This window comes from Bemisia tabaci, chromosome 1, assembly GCF_918797505.1.
Source record: "Bemisia tabaci chromosome 1, PGI_BMITA_v3".
NCBI lineage: Eukaryota > Metazoa > Arthropoda > Insecta > Hemiptera > Aleyrodidae > Bemisia > Bemisia tabaci.
The window spans coordinates 69,207,125-69,231,025 of NC_092793.1; the positions used below are offsets into that span (position 1 = coordinate 69,207,125).

Sequence of the window (23,901 nt, forward strand, 5' to 3'; positions counted from 1 at the left end):
CGGACTGCATTTTGCAATTTGGAACTATAAATTCTGGCCCGGTTTAAAAACAACGTATATGCCATTAGTTTCCCTATGCATATACGTGTTTTTTCAGATGAGACAGAATTTATAGCTCCAAATTGCAAAATGCAGTCCAACTTATCTTTGTGGTTTATTTCTATCTCTCTCGCACTCATTGATCAGATGCGGCATTTTTCGGCTCATCGAAGGGACACGGACACCCTGCTATACAGTCACACAGTGGCACCCTCACATACATTTTGAGTTGAGTTAATTGTTATGTTTGAATTGCCCGCCACACCGGTCGAACCGTTTTAAGCAATTTTCGTCCGAATAAATCTCACAGAGACAAATAGAGACCGAGCACGTTGGGTTTTCAGTGAGGCACATCTAATTCTCGGGGATCCAACGGAACAACAGTCATGTATTTTCTGATTTCGCCTAAAGTTGACTGATGCTACTCGGCTGTTGGCATTATGGCGGCTTGTTTACATTCTTCCTAATCAATTGCAAAGCGGAAAATTTTCCAATTTTTCATTTGAAACTCTTCCAAATTGTCATAAAATGACCTATTAGAAGGTAAAAAATTAATTCGCCCCTTTTAATCAACATTTGTGATACTTTCGGTGGTTTCACTTTATGTAGTGAGAAGCAGATTCCTCGAGACTCTGAGCCTGGTCCGCAGATTGTTCAACTTCATAATGGATAATTTTAGTTATCGAACTTTCTTTTGACTTTAAATGGTGTATAATTTTTTCTAGACTGTATCAATACCTTGTGATCAAATTCTCAATCTATTAACCTCCATATCATGTCGCAGGATAGAGATATTTTAGCTATTTGAGATCTGTCAAGAACCTGATCACAGCAGCACTGCCAGTCTTACAGATACACTGTATTGAAATTTGACGAAAAAAAATTTACTGTCTATGTCATAAGCTGCTCACTATGATAAGTATTAATCGTGGATCAAATGCTTGATGTCTCCAACATCCTATCTCTAAGCCTGATGTAGTGCGTTGAAAGCGGAGTGTTATGGCTGCGAAGCGTCGATATTTGTTGTTAAGGAGGCGTGTAAATGAAACGTTTGGATAAGCTCGCAAGCTGTACGAATTCTTTTGTGTGTGGAAAATAACTGAATGTCCAGAATTCTAAACATCTGACTGTATCTCAAGTACCTAAAAGAAATGTTGGTCAGGTCAGAGTTTGTGAATCCTTGGCAGCAGTTAATGCAATTCTTCTACTTATTTAAGGCCTTCGCTCATCAAAGTTAGGTAAGTAAGAGACCGCTCAGATCCATCATATTATGCTTGTCAGTATTAGCCCATAACTCCATAGTGTAAAAATCCTTGGAGGGTGAAGTGCCCATCATCTGATGGAGTTCCTGAGATTTGTTTAAGAACTTTTCTTCCTGATTATTCTCTCAATTTTACCAGAATTGTCTCTTCCACCACCATCATAAAGTATTTCAACCTTGCATTAAATGAGAAATGATGTATACGCTATTAGAATTCCTAAAATTGGGAGTCGTGAAACAAATAAAGTAGCTTCACCGTAAACATTTGCTAGCTCAGTTGGCAGTAAAACTCTCATTAATTCGGTGAAAATAAAAGTAAATGTTTTTTCTTCGCTCATTTCGATGAGGAAACACATTGAATACATATAAATTGTGATACTGGATGCAACTAATACTACTTCCTGTAAAATTGGAAAATGTGTAACTCGAAAAAAGGAAAGAGGATCTCACCAGAGTGCTCTCTTACAACTTATAGATCAAAATTCGTGATATTTCGGCCCTTAAAGGTTCTTTCATCATTCAGAAATAAAGAAACTAAATTTAGTTTGAACAGGCATCTTTCAAGAAAGAAATGTGACAGCTTATTTGCAGTTTTTAGCTTTTTCATAATGCGTCAAATCTACCTCTTGACGAGAACAGGCGAAGATTCAAACCGCGCACTACTTATTGTTGGTTTACATTTCTCACTTACCAAACTTTAATGAGCAAAGTTGTTAAGTACGTAGGAGAATTTCAGTAACTGCTGCCAAGGATTCACAAACTCTGACCTGACCAACATTTCCTTCAGGTACTTGAGATACGGTCAGATGTTTAGAATTCTGGACATTCAGTTATTTTTCACACACAAAAGAAATTGTACTGCTTACAGGCTTATCCAACCGTTTCATTTACACAGCTCCTTAAAGACACATATCGACTCTTCAGTCGAAATGCTCCGCATTCAATGCATTACATCAGGCTTTGGGATAGGATTTTGGAAACAGAATTATTTACAGAGAATTATCTTGAAAAAATTACACACCATTTACAGTCAAAGAACATTTCGATTGCTAAAATAATTATCCATATGGTATATGGAAGTTGAACAATCTGAGGACCAGGCTGTCTCGAGGAATCTGTTTCTCACTGCAAGAAGTGAAACCACCGAAAGTATCACAAATGTTGAGTAGAAGGGGTGAATTAATTATTTACTTGGTAAAAAGTCATTTTATGACAAATTCGGAGAGTTTCAAAGGAAAATTGGAAAATTTTCCGCTTTGCAAGTGATAAGGAAGAATGTAAACAAATCGCCATATTGCCAAAAGCTCACCAGATGCGACTAGCACCAGTCAACTTTAGGCGAAATCAGAAAAATGATGACCGTTGTTTTGTTGAATCCGCGAGAATTAGATGTGCCTCACTCAAAATACATTGGCGGAATAGGGCGTGCTCGGTCTCTATTTGTCTCTGAAATCTCACTTGGTTCGTCATCTCTACATTCGTTTGTTCATCTTTTTTTGTCTTCCCGTTTCGAGTCCACCAAATATATCATTAATGAGTATAGCCGTAGTGTGGACTCGACACATTGCTTCTTCTTTCATGAATCAACAATGGCAAACATAAAATTATATTTATTCGCAACCGTTAAAGGAGGACTTGACTACTTTCAAACGTAATATACACAGTTCACAAAAAAATATTGTGGAGATGAATGCATATTAATATCGGCATTCGCATCACATCTAGCGTTTTCCTATGCCCCTGTTCCCCCTTTTTCCTTCAATTTTTTTTAAACTGTTCATGTTGTATTCTTTTAAGTGAAATTTTGAGACGAAATACTCTAAACGCATGATTTTTTGTACATACCAGCCACTGTATTACTTGAAGAACATCAGCATAGCGTCACATCACTCTCGAAAATGTTATCGCCCCGTTGCATTTTCAAGGCATTGAACCCTATATCATTCAAAGTTTGCCTACATCTATGCCAATTATCAATTTTAGCATGACAAAAAAGCCTCAGGTCTAAAAACCATTAACACGGGCTGAATGAGCACCGTTCGTTCATTAAAAGCCGTCTACTTCGGATTTAGGAGTCATAGCTCTAGCCGCGCCGTGTTTAGTGGACGAAGCACCGGCTCTCAAATCTGGAACTTACAATCTGTATTTCCATCCCTATAGCTCCGTTTCTAAAGCTCCAGCCAGTAAACCCGAAAATATATTCCGCCCAGGCCCGAAGTTTTTTTTTTTTTTTTTCTTCCAGGGAGAATATGAATATTCTGTGAAATTTTTTATTGTTGAGAATTTTTTGAGGTCTTACTTTTCGTTCGGATGATACACTGGGCAACGTGCTTATGATATACTTCCTTTCAGCCTCCGATATTGAGGTATGTTCTAGAGGGCTGTTTGCACCTACGTAGGAATATGCCAGGGCCCAAAGAATGGCAATGGAGCCGGTGACGTAGAAAACTGATGGCCAACCCCACCGGCTGTCGGCCAGTACACCGGCCATGGCCATCGTCACGAGAGTACCAAACTGCCCACCTGAAAATGTCAGCATATTAAAAAACAACGTCAGTCATTTAAAAAAACAAGGAAGATCTATCTACGCTTTTTAAGCGCTTTTCTGAAGGACTTTCCTGAACTACCGCGAGAATAGAAAATTAAGAGTTATGCATGGCTTCGAAGGTAGACTCAGGTACAAAGAGTGTAATTAGTGTTTCCTTTAACGGTTATTCAGATAAATTTTGATTAGTTTAACTGGACGATTCCAAAAATTGCACCTAGCAGGAGGTAATTAATCGCATGGAGACTTAAGAAAAGAGGAGTCTGCTTCAAAATCAGCATTTTTATCATTGATTAGGGAGACGCATTGAATTTTAAGAGAGTACCCTTGAAAGCAGGACAAAGAAAAAAACACGAAAATGATCGGTCATGTTTGAGGAAAATAGAATATGACATGGAATTTTCAACAACGCAAACTGAAATGTGTGTTATCCAATTTCATAATCAATATGTGTTCTAAGAGATGTAACATTTGGTGTGCTAATGAAGTGCATTTTCCGAACCCGCCATTAATATGCTGTGCGTAACGCAGCGCGTTGCTAAGTGAGTTGTAATGAAAGAAAGGTGTCATTCGAAGATACGCCGTGAGTAAGGTCACCATAGCGCGGGAGATGGGATTTTTTTTTTTACCGATTTTTGTTTCATTTGTTCACAAACAAGTTGTCAGGCTATTTCGTACAATCATCCTTCACGCTTGCGCTATAATGATACCTAATAGATGTTATTATCGGAAGACAAACATGAGAAAATGAAACAAACGCATTCCTCGAGGCTCAAACTTGAAGTATCTTTGTATCGCATCCTTAGATTCGGCCACTGAACTATAGGTACGCTGCGGGCTGATTTTTGAAATTTATAGACAAAGAAGACACAAGGAGAAGTCTCTCTCGAGCGAAACTGAAACATTTCATTGTTTTTCTCACGAAAGAACTTAACTATATTTCAGTGTTGTCAGATTTTTCGGCGCAAATTGCATTTTTATCGGGAGAATTTTGAGAATTTCTGACTGAAAATTTCATTAATTTTTCCTCTGATCTCACCTAAAAATCAGGCAAATTTTCGACCAAAACTTTGCAAGTTTATTTTCGTAAAAAATTGAATTGTTTGTGTCAATTTTGAAACCTTGGAATTGAGTTACGTACCCTCGTGTGGGACACGACGTTTTTCAAGTTTTTTTTTTTTTTTTTTTTTTTTTTATTTGTAAATACATAGAACATTTACAAGTATGTTAATAGACCTTACGGGTATTTGAAAACTTTGTATGAACTTATATATAATATATAATAATAATAATATATATATATATATACCACTTTTAGAGCCTATTATGAACTAAAAGCCACCATGTGAAGCAGCCTAATTTTTTTCAAGTTTTGAAAATAATAAAATTACGACTTTTAACATACCGTTGAAAACCCACGTGAAGAGTCTCCCTCTCTCGGGTGTTGGCGCCCATTTTGAAAGCAGGAAATTTGAGCAAGGGTAACAAAATCCCTGCAAGTTCAAATAAATATTATTATAATCAAGAGATTGTAGCTCCTACGTCGATCACAGAATTCCTGCCGGTTGCGATTCTTGCAAGTTGACAACAACATTTACCCCCAATTAAATGCATTATAAATCGTCGGTCGTCGCCCAGCAGACAAAGGAGCGTAACTACACATTGAGATGAGCCCGGAAAAGCACTTTAATTGTATGGACAACAGAGTTTATTACAGAGTGTAGTTACGCCCATATGCCAATAGTGTGACGTAATATCGATTCTAGGTAATATTTTGCCGTGCTAAGGAAGAACGCCGTATGAACAGTCGAGAGCTGCCAAATTTCCTTCGATAAAACGTTTATTTTTTAGGAAAGTTATGAATATTTTTCCTTGGAATTTTCGGAATCTTCCGGTAAAATTGCGAAGAAATTATTCATAAATTTACCCGGAAATTTGCGTTTTATCAAAGGAAATTTGGCAGCGCCTGAAGGTTCATACCGCGTTTTTCCTTAGCACGGCCGTATTGATGTCGTTGATTCTTCTAACAGAAATCTCTCTTATTTTTTATCTGTTTCACAAGGCGAAATCTTTCACATGGTCTCTTTTTTAAATTATATTTTTCCATTCTTTTACAACTAATTTTCATGATGAAATTCCGTCTTATAGTATTCGATTTTTATTATCCATGCATGACCCTTCGCTGGGTGTCTTGAGTCTATAATTATTATTAGGCGAAAATTAGCGTTGAACTCCGCACGGACTTCAGCTTCACCCAATTTCATCGCTTAGAGTAAAGCGAAATATCTAGGTATAACACGTAGGACAAACTGGACCGCGTCAAACAGAATGGAATCAAAGCATATCAGCTATTGCCAAATTTAATTGGGCTATTTAATGTTTTACGTGGAAACGGTTCTGCAGATTTCCGTACAAATTTCAGTAAATTTTCTCCATGGTACGAAGCAAATTCCTGAAAAGTTTCATAGGAGTCCGCACAAACGCTTACTCGTAAAAAAATAAATTGCCATGTTCAATAGCTGATGTGGCTTGGTTCCTTTCTGTTAAACGCGGTCCAACTATGAGTTTTGGCTTGAGACAATTTCGATTTTATATTATTGTCAAAACAGTTTCAAGCTCAATGTTCCCTCGTTGGATTGCCCAATGGCAGACCTGGGCTCGCCTCACAATGTAAATATTGTATCATTATATGTAAATATTAGCTCACTGAGGAATAAATAAAAGAAAATCTCATTGTTGAGCCAGTGTGAACATACCTGCGCGGCTCCCTGGAGTATCCGAGAAAAGACCATCCAATAGAAACCACCGTGGATCGCAGCGAAGGGGGTAAGAACGGTGACGATCCCACCGAAAAATACAACTGCCACGAGAAGGAATTTGGGACCAATCTTCTCAGCCAGCTGCCCAGCGGGGATCTGAAGGAGACAGTAGCCCCAGAAGAAGGAGCTCAGAATGGTACCTTTCATGGACTCGTCCCATGGCAACGCCTGTAATATCAAACTGTCAAAATAAAAAGCGTCATTCGAAGGTTTGCCAATTCCACATACGGTTGTTTCGAAGCAATTTTACGCGCATCGTATTGGATTGCAAGAGGCTGAATTGAACTATACAATTTGCAACCCTGAATCAAAATTTCTGGCTCAGTTTATAAATGACGTACCAATGTACCATTGCACATACGCGTTTTTACAGACGAGCCAGAAATTTTAGTTCCTAATTGCAAAATGTAGTTCAATTCATTTGTGATAAAGTTGGGCAAAACGGCCGATAAAACTGGAAGTGAAATTTCTCGGCACAATTACTAAAATCTGAAGCAATCGATTCAGTCCGTATCATTCCAATGAAAAAGAGTGGACGTATAGATTTTGCAACACCTCAAACGAGTTACGCGTTTTTGCGAGTTTACCTATTTACCTATGGCTGAAATTTGAAAATTGATTTTAAAATTTTCCGCCTTTTCCATTTTTTTTTAAATTTTCTGAAAAAGTGATGATAACAAGGGGCACAAATTCACCCAAATTCGGCGCTTGCCCATGCGTCACAGTATCAAATTGGAACAGCAGCTTGAGAAAGTGACTCATTCTTGATAACTTTCAACACAGTGATGCTGCAGTAAGTTGACCTGGCGTCAAGTTCGGGCATCAGTTGGACGTATTTCTATCAAACGGACCAAAGCGCCATAGAGTGAGAAAGGTAGAGGGTAGAGTACCTATATTGAGAGAGTATGGCCACTGGGGTTACCACCTCTGATTTGCTCAGCCATCTTAGGCTGAATGAAGCCCTTAGGACCCAAAAATGGCGGACGCCATAAATTAATGTAATGCAAAATGACTCAAAATGTAGTTTTCTTTGCTTATCGTAACGAGAAATTTACTCAAATGCACTCTTGCGACTTCTTTACATATTTTTAAGACTAATCGTGTGCAATTTTTGAGAAAAATTATCTTGAATGTAGTAAGGTTGGCAGCAAGTACGGTTGGTGGTAACCGTCAAAAGTTGGCAAAGACCCCCCTCCCATCCACAAAAACCAAAACAAAGCACCGCCATTTTTGGGTCCTAAGCCTCTCCATGGGGCCCAGTGGCCATACTCTCTTAATATAGGTACTCTAGTAGAGGGGGGCTTGAATTGACGGCGGAATCGGGCGTCCGGCGTATTCCGTCCTATACTCGCAATGCTTTTCCATGGCGCTTAGGTCCGTTTGACAGAACGCGCTCCGGGATTCTAAATTTCTCAAAAGGAACTCAAATTGGCGCTTAGTTCCGTTTGATAGAAAAACGTCCAGTTATAGAGCTCTTCCATGAAAAGCAGTTATTAGCAGTACATAAATAGAAAACGACTGGTTTAATGTCTCTCTCGTTTTTTTTTAAAGGTATAGACGGAAAAGGGTCTCATATTCTCATTACGACGTCATTTTCTCATTACGACGTCATTTTAAGTAATGATGACGATCTGTATACGATACGACGATCGATACGATGTAGATATATCTCGTCCTTTTAAACTAAATTTTGCAATATGAAAATCCTACTTTCGACTCATTTTAAAAACAGCATTTGTGACTGTAATTTCCATATTAGATAGTACAGATAGATACACTTATGGATGAGTCAAAAATAGTAGTTCTACAGTGCAAAATATAAGCCATTTATCTTTCGATAACTTGCTCTGCAATCGAATGGCTTCGATTTTCGCCCATTGTATGCCCTTGACCCTCTGCGTTTCATTCGAAAAATTAAATGTGTCGGCTGAAAAATGCGAGGATGTGTAAAGTGTTAAATGACGCTACCGGAAAATCTGCGCTGGAGCTTGAGTTCTGTGTCATGGAGACTATCGCCACTGATAAGTTGACGCGGAGACAGTAAGCGATGGCGATGCCCAGGAAAGCCATAAAACACTGGACATGTCGCACACCAAATTGCGAGTCTGTAACAAAACGAATGAAACCTGTTAGTTCATGGGGACCACCTCAGCTTTTGCGCAAAAATCGGATCTATTACACTTTGGAGGAACATCTGAGCCGTTCCTTACTGAGTAATCTATTTTGTGAACCCGATAATATAATTAAAGGTATCCAAACGCGAAATATTGCATTCGACTATAGTTGATATACTTTGTTGGCGAAATTGCCCGGTCCGAAGACTGGGAAACCTTTTTGTATTGTCCGTGGATAGGTCACCCCAGTTTCCTAGGCCGCGAACTGGCCGATGTTCTTGCCCGTTCCGTGAACCGGGCAGGTAGTCTATGCGGACTGGCCGGTCAAAAGCCTGAAAATTACTCCAACGCAACGGGCGTTCGTTAATTTTAAATGCAATACATACTTTGTTCGACGAATGTCCCCGTCATTCACGAGGTTTTGAACGAAACTTATTGCAGTATCAAGAAAATTTACAGGTTACACAAATCAATTGGACGTATTTCTACCAAACAGACCTATGTGGAGGTGAGAAATATGGGGTGTGCTCTAGAAAGCTGCATAAGAAGCAATGTAAAAGTGGGCGTGATTCCTTTTGAAGAATTGGAAAAGCGGGATTTTACATTCTATCAAACAGACCTATGTGCCAACTGAATGCGGAACTCATGAGCCGCGGGCATGGCAAGAGAGCGTTGTGGATAGGGCTCATGAGTTAAAGAGTCCCGCCAACGACCCTCCGGTCGTTCCGGAGCTCGTTTGTTGCCGCTGACGTCACTGGCGCTTTATTATTCTCATTCACTCTCTCGGCCCGAGAATTAACAAGCACACCCCATATTTTTCACCTCCACATAGGTCTGTTTGGTAGAAATACGTCCAATTTTACAACTTATTTCGTATTTTCCTTAAAAAGTTTTAATTCTTTACGAGTGTTTTTTTAAAATTTTGCTCATATTCTTAATATATTGGATGTGCGTGTTGCATATTCAAAAATTGGAAAAGTTTCCGCTTTTCAAAGACTAGAATGAGTTGACTGTAGCGCCTTGATGCAAATATTCGTGTTCCATGGATGTGCGTGTTGCATGTAAAAAATTGAAGGCGTTTTCGCTTTTCTCACTTATTTACAGGTGCACGGGACCCGAGTTCGTTCCCAGTTGTAGCCAGTGGCGTGGCGTGCTTTGCGACATATCGATTGATCTGCCATTTAAAACAATGGAAAAGAATCGATAAATAGGGTGTGCGTAACGAACACCTTCATAATCGATTCTTCGCTATAGCTTCAAATGGAAGAATATCGATAATCGATTATTCACGCCACGCCACTGGTAGTAGCACTCTAATAACAGAGCGCCTATATAGGGAGAGTACTACCAGCTAACGCTACGAGGTTAGAGTATCTAAGGCCAGTAATTGAATCGGCCATTCTTAAAAAGGCTTAAATGCCAGAGATGAAAACACGAGAAAAACATTTTACCTGCAACTGCCTACAATTATCTACTACTTTTACAATTTAATGACGAAGTATCGAATATGGCGCAGCTTTCGATTCAGCTTATCACAATTAAGGTTTTTGAACTTAACCTTTTATTGTGATCTTCGCCGCAAAAAGTCTGCTTCAAGCTTCAACGTGAACGGATGGTTGATTCGCGATTATGTTATCGCCCTCAGGTTGTAACCCTCTCTTTTATGTTAGTTACATGACTTCTTTAGATAGAATTATTTTGCGAATGTGCGCTTGGTTCGCATAAAAAATGATTTCCGTCTCTGGAGTCTCGACCATGGATTTGTCTCGATGAGGAGCTGTGCAGGATGTTGGTGTTGGTGCACCGGAGGAAGTATAAAATCAATTCGGAGATCTCCTTTGTGAATCAGGAAACTGCTTTGGTGACATGCATAATGATCGGATATAATTTCCGAACGCGCGCTACCGTTACTAACCTTCACGGTAAATTTATGATTTCGCGCGGCTTATCAAAATTAACGCTTACTCTCTAATGCTTGATTGATTTTACGTGACCGCACTTGAATATTGCACGGCAATGCTGCGTCCTCACAATGCTACGATATGACGTCATAAATTAGACTATATCTCGGGAAAGGGAGCCCCCATTTCTAGTCCATCCATGAAAATTCGTGAAATGTATTGCACTAAGAGAATAGGTTAAATATCAAGGAGGTTTAAAAACACCTTAATTTCTATGGAAATGAATGGAGCCTTGGGTGGTTCATGCAAGGGGTTCCCCATTCTCTCGAATCCTCGTATTCAAGGCGCTTCCCTCCAATGTCGTATGCTTGTCTGATGCATTTCAACATTGTTAGCACTTTCAAAACTGGACGTATTTCTATGAAGCAGAACTATGTGCAGGTGAAAAATATGGGACGTGCTTTAGAAAGCTGCTCATGAAACAATGTAAAAGTGGGCGAGATTCCTTTCGAAGAATTGGAAAAGCGGGATTTTAAATTCAGCAAACAGAACTATGTGCCAACTGAATGCGGGATATATGAGCCGCGGGCATGGCACGAGAGCGTTGTAGACAGGGCTCATGAGTTAAAGCGCACTGCGAGGAGCCGCGACCGAGGAGCCGCGACCGAGGAGCCGCGACCGAGGAGCCGCGACCGAGGAGCCGCATCCATTTCCGTTGACGTCACTGGCGCTTTATTATTCTCATTCACTCTTACGGCCAGAGAACTGACGAGCACACCCCATATCTCTCACCTGCACATGGGTGGTTTCACGATAACTGGAATAGCTTAGTCGCCGTAACAGACAACACATTTTTCGGTCATATTTTTAGAAGTAATGATAATCACTAGAATTTTTTGCATTAATCAACACAAGGTTACGTGTTACAACGCTTTTCAAAAATTTGTCGCTCTACTTTTCAATTTTAATACATGTAAATGGCCGAAAATGTGCTGTCTGTTACGCTAACTTTTTACCGCGTAACGGACAGCACATTTCCGGAATTTCCATAATATTAATTGAGAAGTAGAGCAATAAATATTTAGAAAGCGTTATAATACGCAACCCTTTGAAGATTAATGCGAAAAAGTTTAAGTGATTTTCATTTCTACTGAAAATATGACCGAAAAATGTGCTGTCCGTTACGGCGACAAAACTATTCCAGTTATCGTGAAACCACCCACATACATCTGTTTGATAGAAATTTCCAACTATGATAGGACGTACTGGTTTCCTTACCGCTAACAGAATGTTGTAAACAGAAATTCGAATCAGTGCACGCACATAATTACAACACGAATCAGGAATTGAGAGCTCCCGGGAATCATGTTTGGGGTGGGACGAACGCATAAGAGATCAGCGCAAATATTTGACGTAGGCACTACACTTTGTCCCTCCTGTTTACTGTTCACTTGTCAAGGTTTGATCTAGCCGATACGATCGTGATATCGGGCTAAGGCAGGCGTTTCGATATGGGAATCGAGACGAGGTTATGTAAAATTGCACCAACACTTGCTCTTTCACCGCGGCTTTTCTTTTCCTTTGCTACTGAAATATTTGCTCCGAATGCACGCTCCGGAAGTGACGCGTCCGTTCCAATCCACTATTATCGAATCGAATTTCGATATCGTCGGATCAAAATTATATAGATTCTCTCAGAATGTTGAAATTTCATTACAAAACTGAAATCGAAACTATCTGTATTGTCGTCTTGTTGAAAACTTTGGTCTCGCTCAAAAATTCAACGTCTTATGACAAAATTGGAGCTACGAGTGATCGGATAAAGCGTCCTAGAGAATGCCTACGATGAAAGACAAATAAACTCGAGTGTTCGATTGTTATTCAAGTCACGAATTGTGACCCACATTCCAAAACAATAATTTTGGTTAAAGATGCTCTTTATAACCGCATCAGTCAAATCTAACAGGATATAGTATACCCGACGGTTGGATTCTAAAATCATACATTTCTCGAATACAACGTTTCAAAATTTCCCAGTGAGTTCTATTGTTAGAGGAAAAACAAATAAACTTTGATTGCTTTACATTTTCTCCACGCGTACCTAGACTATTTCGTCGCTCCTCTGACGTAAGGGCGTATCTCGATTTTTACATGAACCCCAGAGAGCATGGATCTGTATGTAAAACAGGGCTCACGTGAAAATTGAGATACGCCCTTACGTCAGACAAGCGACGATTTAACATGATTAGACAAACTTCATAACTAGATGAAGCACTTGAGATAGTTTATTTTCTGATTACTGTCTGGTCTCACGAAACGGATTGTTGAGCCATTAAGGTGATAGTAATTGTAAGTAATTGCCATGACTAGCAAGTCTGGTTGTTGTTATTGGCGGCCTAGTCAATAAGGTTCAAAGGAAGGAGTAGTATTGAAGCATGTTCCATTTTCTTCAGGTTCTTTCAGAGAGGAATGGGCACGCAGAAAAATAAATTTCGGTGAAACCAAGAGGAACTATGTAAAAACTATGATTGAAACCCCCAAAGCTTGTGCTGTTGAGTGTGGTTGCAACTTGCGGTTTTGGCACGACCGTAGCTCAGGAAATAGTACCACGTGACACGGTCTTTGTAGAATCGGTTGCCCTGTTGTCAGAATTGCTATTACGACGGGAAAAAGCGATGCAAGTAGAGTTCATCCGTAATAATAGCACAGACTGTTTCGAGAATTTTGCGCGCTTGGTTTTCTAAGTTCACTCCACAGTCCACAATCTTCTGTCACGCTTGGGAAGAACGTCGTAATTTCGAAGGCTGCAAATTTTGTCTCGAAAAAATGTACTTTTTTCTTTTTAGGATACCTCTCTTTGAAAATTTTACATTCGCTAGATAAAAATTCTACAAACGCCCCCCCCCCCTTTAAAAATGGAGGAAATTGACAAATTAAAGAAGAGGAAGAAAAAAAAAATCCGTCCTTAATTGGAAAAAAAAATGTTGTGGCGTCTCTGGCTCATGCTCATACAAAATAGGTATTCCCTTTGCCCGGCAGACTAGGATTCTGCCCAACAGTGGCGTGGCGTGAATTGCGATTTATCGATTTTTATGCCATTTAAACCTATGGTAAAGAATCGATTATTAAGGTGTTCGCTGCGAACACCCTGTTTCTCGATCCTTTTCCATAGAATTAGATGGCATAACAATCGATAAATCGCAAAGCATACCACGCCACTGCTGCCCAAACGTATAATTCTCCGTGAAATCTTTCATTTTCATCGAATCACCACGTCAATAAGTCGGGAAGTAACCGGGTCAATAGTTTAAAGAAAGGTCTTCACTCTGGGAACCAAGCTAAAATGGTTATGTAGTTAAACATCTCACCAAAATACCAGAAAAATAGGGGCAACATCTGAATGTGGTCTTGATGATACCGCGTCCTACATTAATTAATCGACACAAAACCAAAATGGTTTTTAAATTGACAACCAGCGAGATGCGTGTGTAATGTGCGTGCGTAGTACGACAATCCACAAGTATCACTCATTCACAACTGGTGTGGGTACTTGAATTTGTCTCTCGTATCGCCGACTGTGATCGCTCGAATTACGAAATTAAAATCTCCGATTAAAAATAGAAAAAAGAAGTTATTAAGAGCGAGAACAAAACTACTTTAAATTTTTTTCGTCACTCATGGCTAGGAGACCATATTTTTTCTCCAGTGTGTATTATCAACAATATTTTCCGAAAACGTCATGCCACAATGAAGTGTTGGTTTCATTACGAGCTTTCGTACACGATGATATTAAAACCACCAGTATGAGCAACGATGGGATTTTTGAGACCTTACGAAGGACCTGGGGACCTCAAAGCTCATCGTATAAAAATTTTATCATCTTGAGGGTACATATATCTGACATACAGCATATTATGTATAGATGCATGCGGTGTGCATGGGAGGGGGGATGCATGTGTGTGTGTATGGCTGCATGTAGCGAAGCGGCAGAATAATATTCTATATTTTTCGCAGCAAAGTCAAATAATGTCTAATTTTATGTAAATTCATTAACAATGTTCCTTACTCACGCTTGATTACAATACCCCGGATAAGATTATTGAAACAATGAAAATAAAAAATTATAAATGTGTTCATTGATCATTGATTTGACGTTTAATCGTGCAAAAACTCATGAATAATAGGATGTAAAGAAGATGTCGATAAGTTGCAATGCAAAACTTTTAAATGGCTAGGAGTTTGGAAATTTAGTGACTTCAGGGCCAATAGGGACCAACAATCTTCTTTTTATCGTTTTAAAATGAATACATTTTTTGCGTTGCGCAGATATCAGGGCATTACTTACGAATTCTCTACAAGACTTTAATTTGCATAGAACTAATATCAAGCGTCTCAAAAAATTCATGTCATATTTACTTGTTAGTTGAGGAATCATTTCCGCTGAGATCTTTCGTGTCTCCAAAAACTGCAGCTTTTCACACGATCCAAACACACACTCAAAAACACCTCATATTCACCGTTTTAATCAAGGTTGAAAATGTGTACTCAGCACAGAAAAAACTCCGAAATGAAAACAAACACACGCACGTGAACGCACAAATACACGAACTGGCGAATCAATGTTGAACAGTATCATTAATGTCTAAAAGACTAACAGCCCTCCAGATATTTTAGCGGGAAATAACTCATACAATCCTTCCGACGAACGTAGGAAAGTTTTAATTTTTATTTCTTCAGCACCACAACGCATCAACCCTCAATGATCACTGGCATACTGATTCGCAACCAGAAACTGAAAATAGGTGGCCGCGAGCTAGCGAATCGAGACGCGAATGGTCGGTGGTAATTAGGCCGGTCCATCCGTATGAAAATTCGAAGTGGAAACTATCAGCGCCAGAGGGAGACTAGTAAATACTGTCTCCTCGGTTCTCTTCATTCGTACTCCTTTTTACTTGCAACGCGCTAACCGTTTTGACGTCTATGAGGTTAGATGGTACACATCTAATGCAGTGGCGTGGCGTGAATTGCGATATATCGATTGTTTAGCCATTTAAACCTATGGAAAAGGATCGATAAACAGGGTGTTCGCAGCGAACACCTTATTAATCGATTCTTTACCACGGATTCAAATGGGGATTTATCGAAAATCGATCATTCATGCCACGCCACTGATCTAATCATTTACTCATTTCCACGCATTGATATTATTGTATGACTCTTTGCAAATACCGGCAACACCGTTTCATCAGCGATTACGCGACTGCATGTTGTAATTTTTTCGCGACTTTTTCGACCTACTTTTTTACTTCCTCCAACTCCAATTAATTTTATCAGTCCACTCTGATTTGATTTAACGTTAGTACAAATCATTTCCGATGAATTTTTACCTGCGGAAAATCAAGCATTCGTGCGAAATAATTTGCTTAACTTAACGGAATTAAGAGATAAAATTGTGTGTACTCGTTGTAAGGGCATAGATGAGTTTTTATTTGTGATGTAATTATTGAGGAGAAGGACGAGGGTGTATTCATTAACAAAGGCTGAAAAAAAGATAATAAAAAAACCCTTCTTATACAAGAAGTGCAAAAGACGTTGCGTAGTATTTTAAAATGCCCCTCCTACATGGATACCATCTTCTGAGGGATGTCTAGAAGGCTATCAAACAGACTCAACAAAAATATTTGCCAAAATATTTGATTTTACACATAGAAATGATTTTTTCCAATAGTATCGCCACAATGCTTGAAGAACATGCATTACGCAGTAGGGTGAAATGTGCCTTAAGGTGGGTGGGGGGTGGTGCCTGGTACATAACTATAACTCCAGCAAGGGATTCATTAGCGGTTAGGAGGGATTATTGGAGTAGAGAGCTCCCGAAAATTCTAAAAATTCTAAAAAGTGACCCTTTGGCAGCAACTCTAGGTCCAGAGACGAAGAAGGGAGTTCGAAAAAACCGCTGTTAAAGATTCCCAGTGCTGTTGCCAATGTCTGAGGAACGATTCACTTCAAACATTCACAACATTATTAAAAAATAAAGAGAATCATTTGAAACTTTGACCTAATGTTCTCGGAGGTGCTAGGAAATGAATGGTATCGAACACGGAAACCTGATACTTTTGACCACAAAGCTGTTTTTTTGCTGCACTAAACAATGTGAATTTCCATCCTAAGACACATTTTCCTCTGCTGCGTTACAGATGTACATACATACATACATATAAGTCGCTTTACAGCACTCCCTCGCGCTCTACGACTCCTAACCTCCACTGCTCTCTTTCAAACCACAAATCTTGGGGGATTGAGCACCTTAACATTTCCGCTTCAATCCCTTCCCTCCAACCTTTCATTGGGCGCCCTCTGCGTCTTCTCCCAGGAGGAACCCAGTCAAGGACCAACACAGATGTTACAGATGTTAATGTCGCAAAAAGGAAGCGAATTTCTAACAAGAGCTTTGCAGAAGGTTTTCAGTGTCAAGTTCAGTCAAGAATTAATTTTAACGTGATACAACAGTTTCAAACAATCGAGAAATCAATCAAGGATAAAAAGAAAATTACAAAGATGAGAAGAGGAAAAAATTCTAAAACTTATTTTATTCAAAAGGAAATTTTGAGAAAGTATGATGAGCTTAACTTTGTTCCGCCATTCAATCATGACCTTCAACCCCTGTATCACACTATTTCAGTTTTTTGGTGTTCCAACACGGGTTATGTGTCTCAACATATGTATTTGCATTCTCACACGTAGGAAAAGAACTCATAATACTTAAGAAGTGACACTATCATTAGCACATGCACGTCTTGTAGTATTCAAGTGTTTTGAAGGCTCTTTTTGATCGAGAGTGTCAGGCGGTCAGGCCTGTCCAGTGTCCATGGTCAGCCTGTCAAGCTTTTTAACAAGGCGTATTATGACTATTATGTAAGTACCTCTCGAGAAATTTCTGATTTACTGAACACTTGGGTTTCTTGCCACTTTATCCATGAAAAATCTTATCATCTGATTGTATTTCTTGCGTTTGCAAAAACCTCCTTGGTATGATTCATAATTTTGCGGTTAATATCTGTCAAATATCTGTCAGGGTCTCAATCGGGCACGGAAAAATGTTGAGAAATAATCAAATTATCGTCTACCACTGCCTAATACTTTCACATCCTGAGATTTCTGCCGAAATTATTAATTAGCTGCAATCAGGGACGCGTACAATCAATCCCAAATACAAGGATCACTTGCATTGTAGACTTGCTGCATCAAGTCAGTCGCGTTGCGAATTGCGTTTCCCGTTGCAAAAATACCATGAGAATCAAGTAAGGTCAAATTAGGGATTGAAATCAACCTGCGCATTGGGCAAATAACTAGAGTTGAATTTTAAACACATTCCATCATTTCTCTCTGGTACCTTGAATTTTGCCACAATAAAGTCAGCACACAGTAAAATTATTCAATCATGAAATACACTGAGTGAAATACGTTAGGTGCTCGCTGTGTTTGGTTTCATCTATTGAAACCGTTTTCCACTAATTAAAGTGCAAGAAAAATATCTCGCGATGATCTACAATAAACTCGGTTTGCAATCATCATCAAAACTATCAACGCCAGCGGGCTCAGCCAATCGCAAAGGTTTGAGCTGATCACAAACCACACAAACCATACCACATGAAAGGCGGTTGAAAAAATTCGATTCTAGGAGATCGAGTTTCAAACCAGTAACGTGAAGAATGATAGTCACTTAAGATATATCCAGATAGCGTTTGACAAACGAGTCATAGGTATTTATATGGAGAATTTTTAAAAAAGATCCACGTGCAAGAGATGTATATTGGCTAGAAGGAAACCAATAGAAGTATTCACTTAATTAATGATTTATCGATATTTTCTTTGAAGAGCAGGATATCAACGGCGTGAGTCTGCAATCACATATCTCATTTGCGGTGTCTGAAAATCTCCGCCTCTATATTATTTTCTTAAAGGAGAACAAATTGACATCATTCCTTCAAGTTTATATGCAAAATTTTCTTCGCACAGAGAAGAAAAATTACGGCAGTTTTAAAGAATTGCCGTTGAGTACCTAGTTTCCCGTTTAAACAGTGCCCTAGTAAAGATTGGCGATACGAGGTGCGTTTCAAAATACCATAGGAGTTCTTATAGCCGACTAAAGAAGGCTATTGAAAATCATATAGCTGGCTGTAGAAAGCGGAGCAAATCATATGGCCGGGCTATGCGAAGCTATTAAAAAGTATACAGTCGGGCTATAGTTCCTATCGCCGGGCTTTACACTTTATCGCCATTGGCTATAAAAGGCTATAAGAAATTGTGTAGAAATTCGTGTGCTTTGGAAATCATTAAGTTTGATACGGAACAACTTTAATATTTACAAAGCACACATTATATTTTCCTTTCAAACATATTGTTTTTTCATCAATTAAAATGAGATGGTCCATACAGAGTGTGCAAATATTTCAAAATCATGAGTTGAAAAACGCTGACTCCGCGAGATTAAATGTTAGAGCCTAACACAGAGCGGAGCGGCGACGCACTGGCGCCTACAAACCTAACAGGGATACTGCACGCATTGCGCAATGCGTGAAGTATCCCGGTTAGGTTTGTAGGCGCCAATGCGCGTTTCGTGCTCTCTGCCCGCCCGCCGCGCCGCAGCGTGCCACGGCGTCTGAAGCAACTATTTCACACCAGAGGTATTGCACAGTATCATAAGAAATTCAAGGCGCTCCAACATATTAAGAATGACAGGCATCCTTCAAGAGTACGGAGCTTTCCTCGCAAAATAAATCAAGATACTACGGCACAAAAAGAGAGCGGTAGTCCAAAAACTAACTAAGTCCTAGTATCCGTATTTAGTAACGTTTAGCATAAACTTGTCGTCTGGCTGTTGCGTAATCGCCATCGGCTATACAAGGCTATAAGAAATTGTGCAGCCGGCTACAGAAGCTATTGGAAATCTTACAGTCGGCTTTAGGTCTATAGTATTTTGGAACACACATTCTACTGCCAATTTTTACCAGGGTGAAGTATAACAGGAAGTCTGTGACGTCGCAAACCGAGTTATGTGATTGCCGAATTACGCCTTCGATATCAATAGTTGTGGAAAGATTCTATCAAGCACGTTAGTGTTACTCAGAAAAACTAAAATTTAAGAGAAAATAAAATTCAAGTGAAAAATCTAAGACGTCGCAATAGCGTCAAGCAGTTTTTATCATGTAATCTATTTGAGATTTTATTTATTTGTCTGGCACAGATTTTGTGTTTGATGCACCATTTTTGCATTTTATTTTATTTCGGGTCCTCCGTGCACGATACCGTATATCGACGGTGAAACTCCCAAAGCACGTATCTCGGTTTGCGACTTTGTAGACTTCCTGTCATACTTCATTTTTTAAATGGAAAACTACTCAACGCCAATTCTCGAAACCTTCCATTTGTTTCCTCTCTAAAGGAAGAAAACTCTGTGCTGTGTGAATTTCAAGAGATAATATTGATTTGTTCTCCCTTAAAAAAATATCATAGGAGCGGAGATTTTTTAACATCGCAAACGAGATACGTGATCTGGTAGTTTCACCGTCGTTATGCTTGTATCCATAATACATACAAGTCTCCCGCCAAAAATGGAATCTTCGACGATTGGTCAATAATGTTGAGGACGGAATACTCACCAACCATCACAAACCGATGCCGCCATATTGGTAGACGAAATCTGCGCCCGCCAGATAAGTAAAATTTAATGAAACCGACACCTACGGTAATCGCGTGTGAGTGCCTATGAGTCAAAAGGACCCAGCAGCGTTTTATGATCAGTTAAATGAATCCCTTCACAGATTGATTACCTGAGAATGATCCATCTCCTGGAGACGGAGACTGGTCCAGCAAAGGTTCATGCTCATCGCTCTCCTGGCCCCTCCCTCTCCGCTCGCACATCACTGTCCACAATCAACTGAGCAGGTTGTGCGCGTGTACTCAAGCAGGCGGGAGAGAAGCTAGGATACATCGTGATCTCACCAACAGCCACTAATGTATAGCCACTTGTGATTGGCTAAAATGTCGCGTGCGCAAGCGTGCAAGGCCAGTCTTTAACATTCCTGCTGCCAGTGTGATGGAGGCTCAACGATTGAATTTCATTTTCCGTTGATTTTCCTCGCCGTCACGTTGTTCAGTGACTCACTCTTTGTTGACAGATGACTTTGTACTAACCGCACTGCAGACATGGATTATCTTTGCAGCGCGACGTTGCTTGCATGTAACCGGCCCCTGTGTTACTTCTCGTGATATTTCTGAAATTCTGTTCGATTTGGCAACTTTTTCGTGAAGTTTATCATTCATGGATAATGATGCGTGGTCGCACGATCCATTGTTTATCGTTCATTACGGACTTTTGTTCGAGCAGCCTTGCCTGTTCGTTGGTATAATGTGGAATATTCTCTCTTTCGATGCGGATAAAAAAAAAATCCTCTAAAAAAATGTAAATTCAATTTAATTTTCTTATTTCTGAATTTTTTATTTTTTTTAAATCTTTAAATTGTTTTAAATTAATTTTCAAGGTTTTTTTTTTTAAATTCTCTCGCAAAAAATTAAAAGGGTGATACTTTGTGTAAAATTTGACAACCGGAGGATTTATTTAATAGTCGTGTTGTAGAGCGTCCAAAAATGTATAATGGAACACGCTGCTACGGAAAATAGAAAAGGAAAAGAAGAGAAAGAGTAAGGGTAATTTGGAATGTATAAAATCAAGATACGTGGAATAAAGAGTATGTACCTATGGTAAAAACAAGCCCCAAAGCTTTAAAATTTAAAAAAAAAACAAAAAATTAAAAGTTTGATTAATTGGTGTTGTAGATTATCAAGAAGTGATAGAATCAGCCTAGTTGTTACAATTTAAAATCTGTGAATGATCGAGTGAGGGATTAGAACTTAATGTCAAATTTCTGACCCTTTATTGCGTATTATTATTAGAATTACGGGAGAAACAGAGTCTGCATTTTTTTCTTTCTAATTCGGAGAGTATACTCCCCTTCCCTGAACAAACTACTTGTTGTTTCGATGCAACGTTATGTAGTGATGGGTTTAATAATTTGAACTTCGCGACACAGCTAAAATGCTATCGACCAAATTCGGTTCGATTGCGATGATACTTGAGAGAGGCAAAAAAAGAAAAGAAAATATAGTAAATTAACGAACTAAAAGCGCCTTCTCAAGCATAGCTTATATTCATATTCTATTCCGGCTGTAAAATAAAGATATACACTACTCGTGATATAAAATGAATATTTAAAATAATAGAATGAAAAAACTTACTTTTTGCATCTTCGAATGGACAAAACAATTTGAACAATGCTTGAAACACTTTTGTTACACAACTCAAAATATATTGCAAAATGAAAAACAGATAAATTGACTTCTTCAATTTCACCGTCATCTTAAATCCACGGTCTTCGATTTACTTGAGGACTTGACTGCGAATGAAAAATTTAGAGCTTTACTTTGTTACGCACGCAAACCAAGTTGAGCTAACAAAACCATTTTGTTTCATTAATTCCAGAAAAAAATGAAAAAATCGAAAATCCTGTAAACAAAATTATAAGACGTCTCTTCAACCACAGTTGAACTAGATCGTGAGCTAAATATCACCCGACGAGAGGGCGAAAGAGGCCAAAGCTGCGTGAAAAAATAGACGAACAATAGCACCGATTTCAGTTTACTTGCGTCATCGTTGATTTTTGAATAATTTTTGGAAACACTCGGGAATCTATGTCTAACAAAAAACTGAGCAGTTTATCTATCGCACATGAGGAAAAAAAGAAAATCCGCTGAAAATACTAAGTGTTTGATTTGCATGGCACGACAACTCTCTTAGGGGTCACAAATCTCAGACATGAGGCATCAGGTTTACTTGCGGGGACACTCCGCAAGCAGTGAGCCTGATGGAAACTAGTCGCTAATTCTTGATTCAAATTATTACGCGAACTGCATAATTTTTTTATCGTAGAGTATATATTGTTTAGTTGTCAGTACAATTGAATGTACCAGTCACTTCAGCGCTCTATGATATCCAAACGTCGCATGTACCTGTCTTTTCAAAAGGTATTCTGTGCCAAAAAGTCATTTGGACAACTACTGACGTCGCTGAATTTTTTTGTCAACGCCCTGCCGCCATCTCGTCGCAGGATTCTCCCTCCCCCTGCGCCCCGTTACATCATCCAGGAGGAGTCCGATCCAAAACTTGTTTGATTATTTTTTCCCGCAAGTAACAAAATGAATATATAAATAAAAGAAGATAAAAAAACATTACAAATGTGACCCGAATATTGCAGTGTAGCAGACAATAGATTAGTGCGGGGTCCATATTATTCCACAGGGAAATAAAAGTTTACCGTAGACGGATGAATAGGAATACTGACTTCTGCTGATGAGGTATAGAACGACCCGAAACCGGTATACACGTAGATCCCTCCCACCCAGTGACGTGGCGTGCTTTGCGATATCGATTGATCTGTCATTTAAACATATGGAAAAGGATCGATTAACAGGGTGTCTGCAGCGAACACCTTAATAATCGATTATTTACAACAGCTTCAAATGGGGAAATATCGATAATCGATCGTTCACTCCAAGCCACTGCTCCCAGCCTAGGATTCCAATGCATCTGCCCAAGCTGAACACTCTCCCTTTATCAGTCTTGCACCGACATTCAAAAGAGCTCAATTTGTTATTCTCATTCTAATTTTTGGAGTTTATGTCTTTTGTTTCCCCTCAGAATAGGGTGGGCATACCCTCATAATTCTAATATCTTGTTAACAGATAAATACTCGTAGATAAATAAACTTACTCATTTCAGTCTGTGTTCAGTCTGTCTCACACATAGAGCTTTATGACATTGAAGGCCTTTGGGTTAAAAATAACTTGCATATAGTTGGTCTAAAGTGTATGGTCAACAATATATACGGAATAAATCACCGTCTTAAGTGCTAAGACGGCACTAAAGTTCATTCGCAGTTTTCATGGGTTCATACATAGGACGGTAAAATTTTTTTAAAGACTATAAAGAAAGAAAAAAATAATAGTCTTGGATTGAAAAAAAATCAGCACAATAGAGAATAAGCTTACAGTGTCCTGGTAATAATCACTATGAGTGTTCCCTAACTTAACAATAATTCACGCGTTACTGAAGAAAAAACTTGTGCGTGGTGGAATAAAAAAAACACAAGACAAACAACAATCA

The 23,901-nt window shown here is 39.1% G+C and overlaps 1 protein-coding gene across 3 annotated transcripts in view; it reads right to left on the bottom strand.

The window, feature by feature from the left end:
• The window catches only part of LOC109031614 (putative inorganic phosphate cotransporter), a 28,915-nt gene extending 8,252 nt beyond the window's left edge, over nt 1-20,663 (bottom strand). The window contains exons 1-5 of one of the 3 annotated variants that reach the window (XM_019043211.2): nt 20,513-20,663; nt 8,633-8,769; nt 6,602-6,832; nt 5,251-5,338; nt 3,600-3,823 (exon numbers count right to left, since the gene is read on the bottom strand). In XM_019043211.2, the coding sequence (XP_018898756.2) occupies nt 3,600-3,823; nt 5,251-5,338; nt 6,602-6,832; nt 8,633-8,769; nt 20,513-20,603 (771 nt within the window). In that variant the 5' untranslated portion in view covers nt 20,604-20,663. Of the gene's footprint in view, nt 1-3,599; nt 3,824-5,250; nt 5,339-6,601; nt 6,846-8,632; nt 8,770-15,095; nt 15,609-20,512 lie in introns of those variants that run through there. The other 2 variants (XM_019043214.2, XM_019043216.2) reach the window with 2 other exon arrangements.
• Between the last annotated feature and the right edge of the window lie 3,238 nt (nt 20,664-23,901).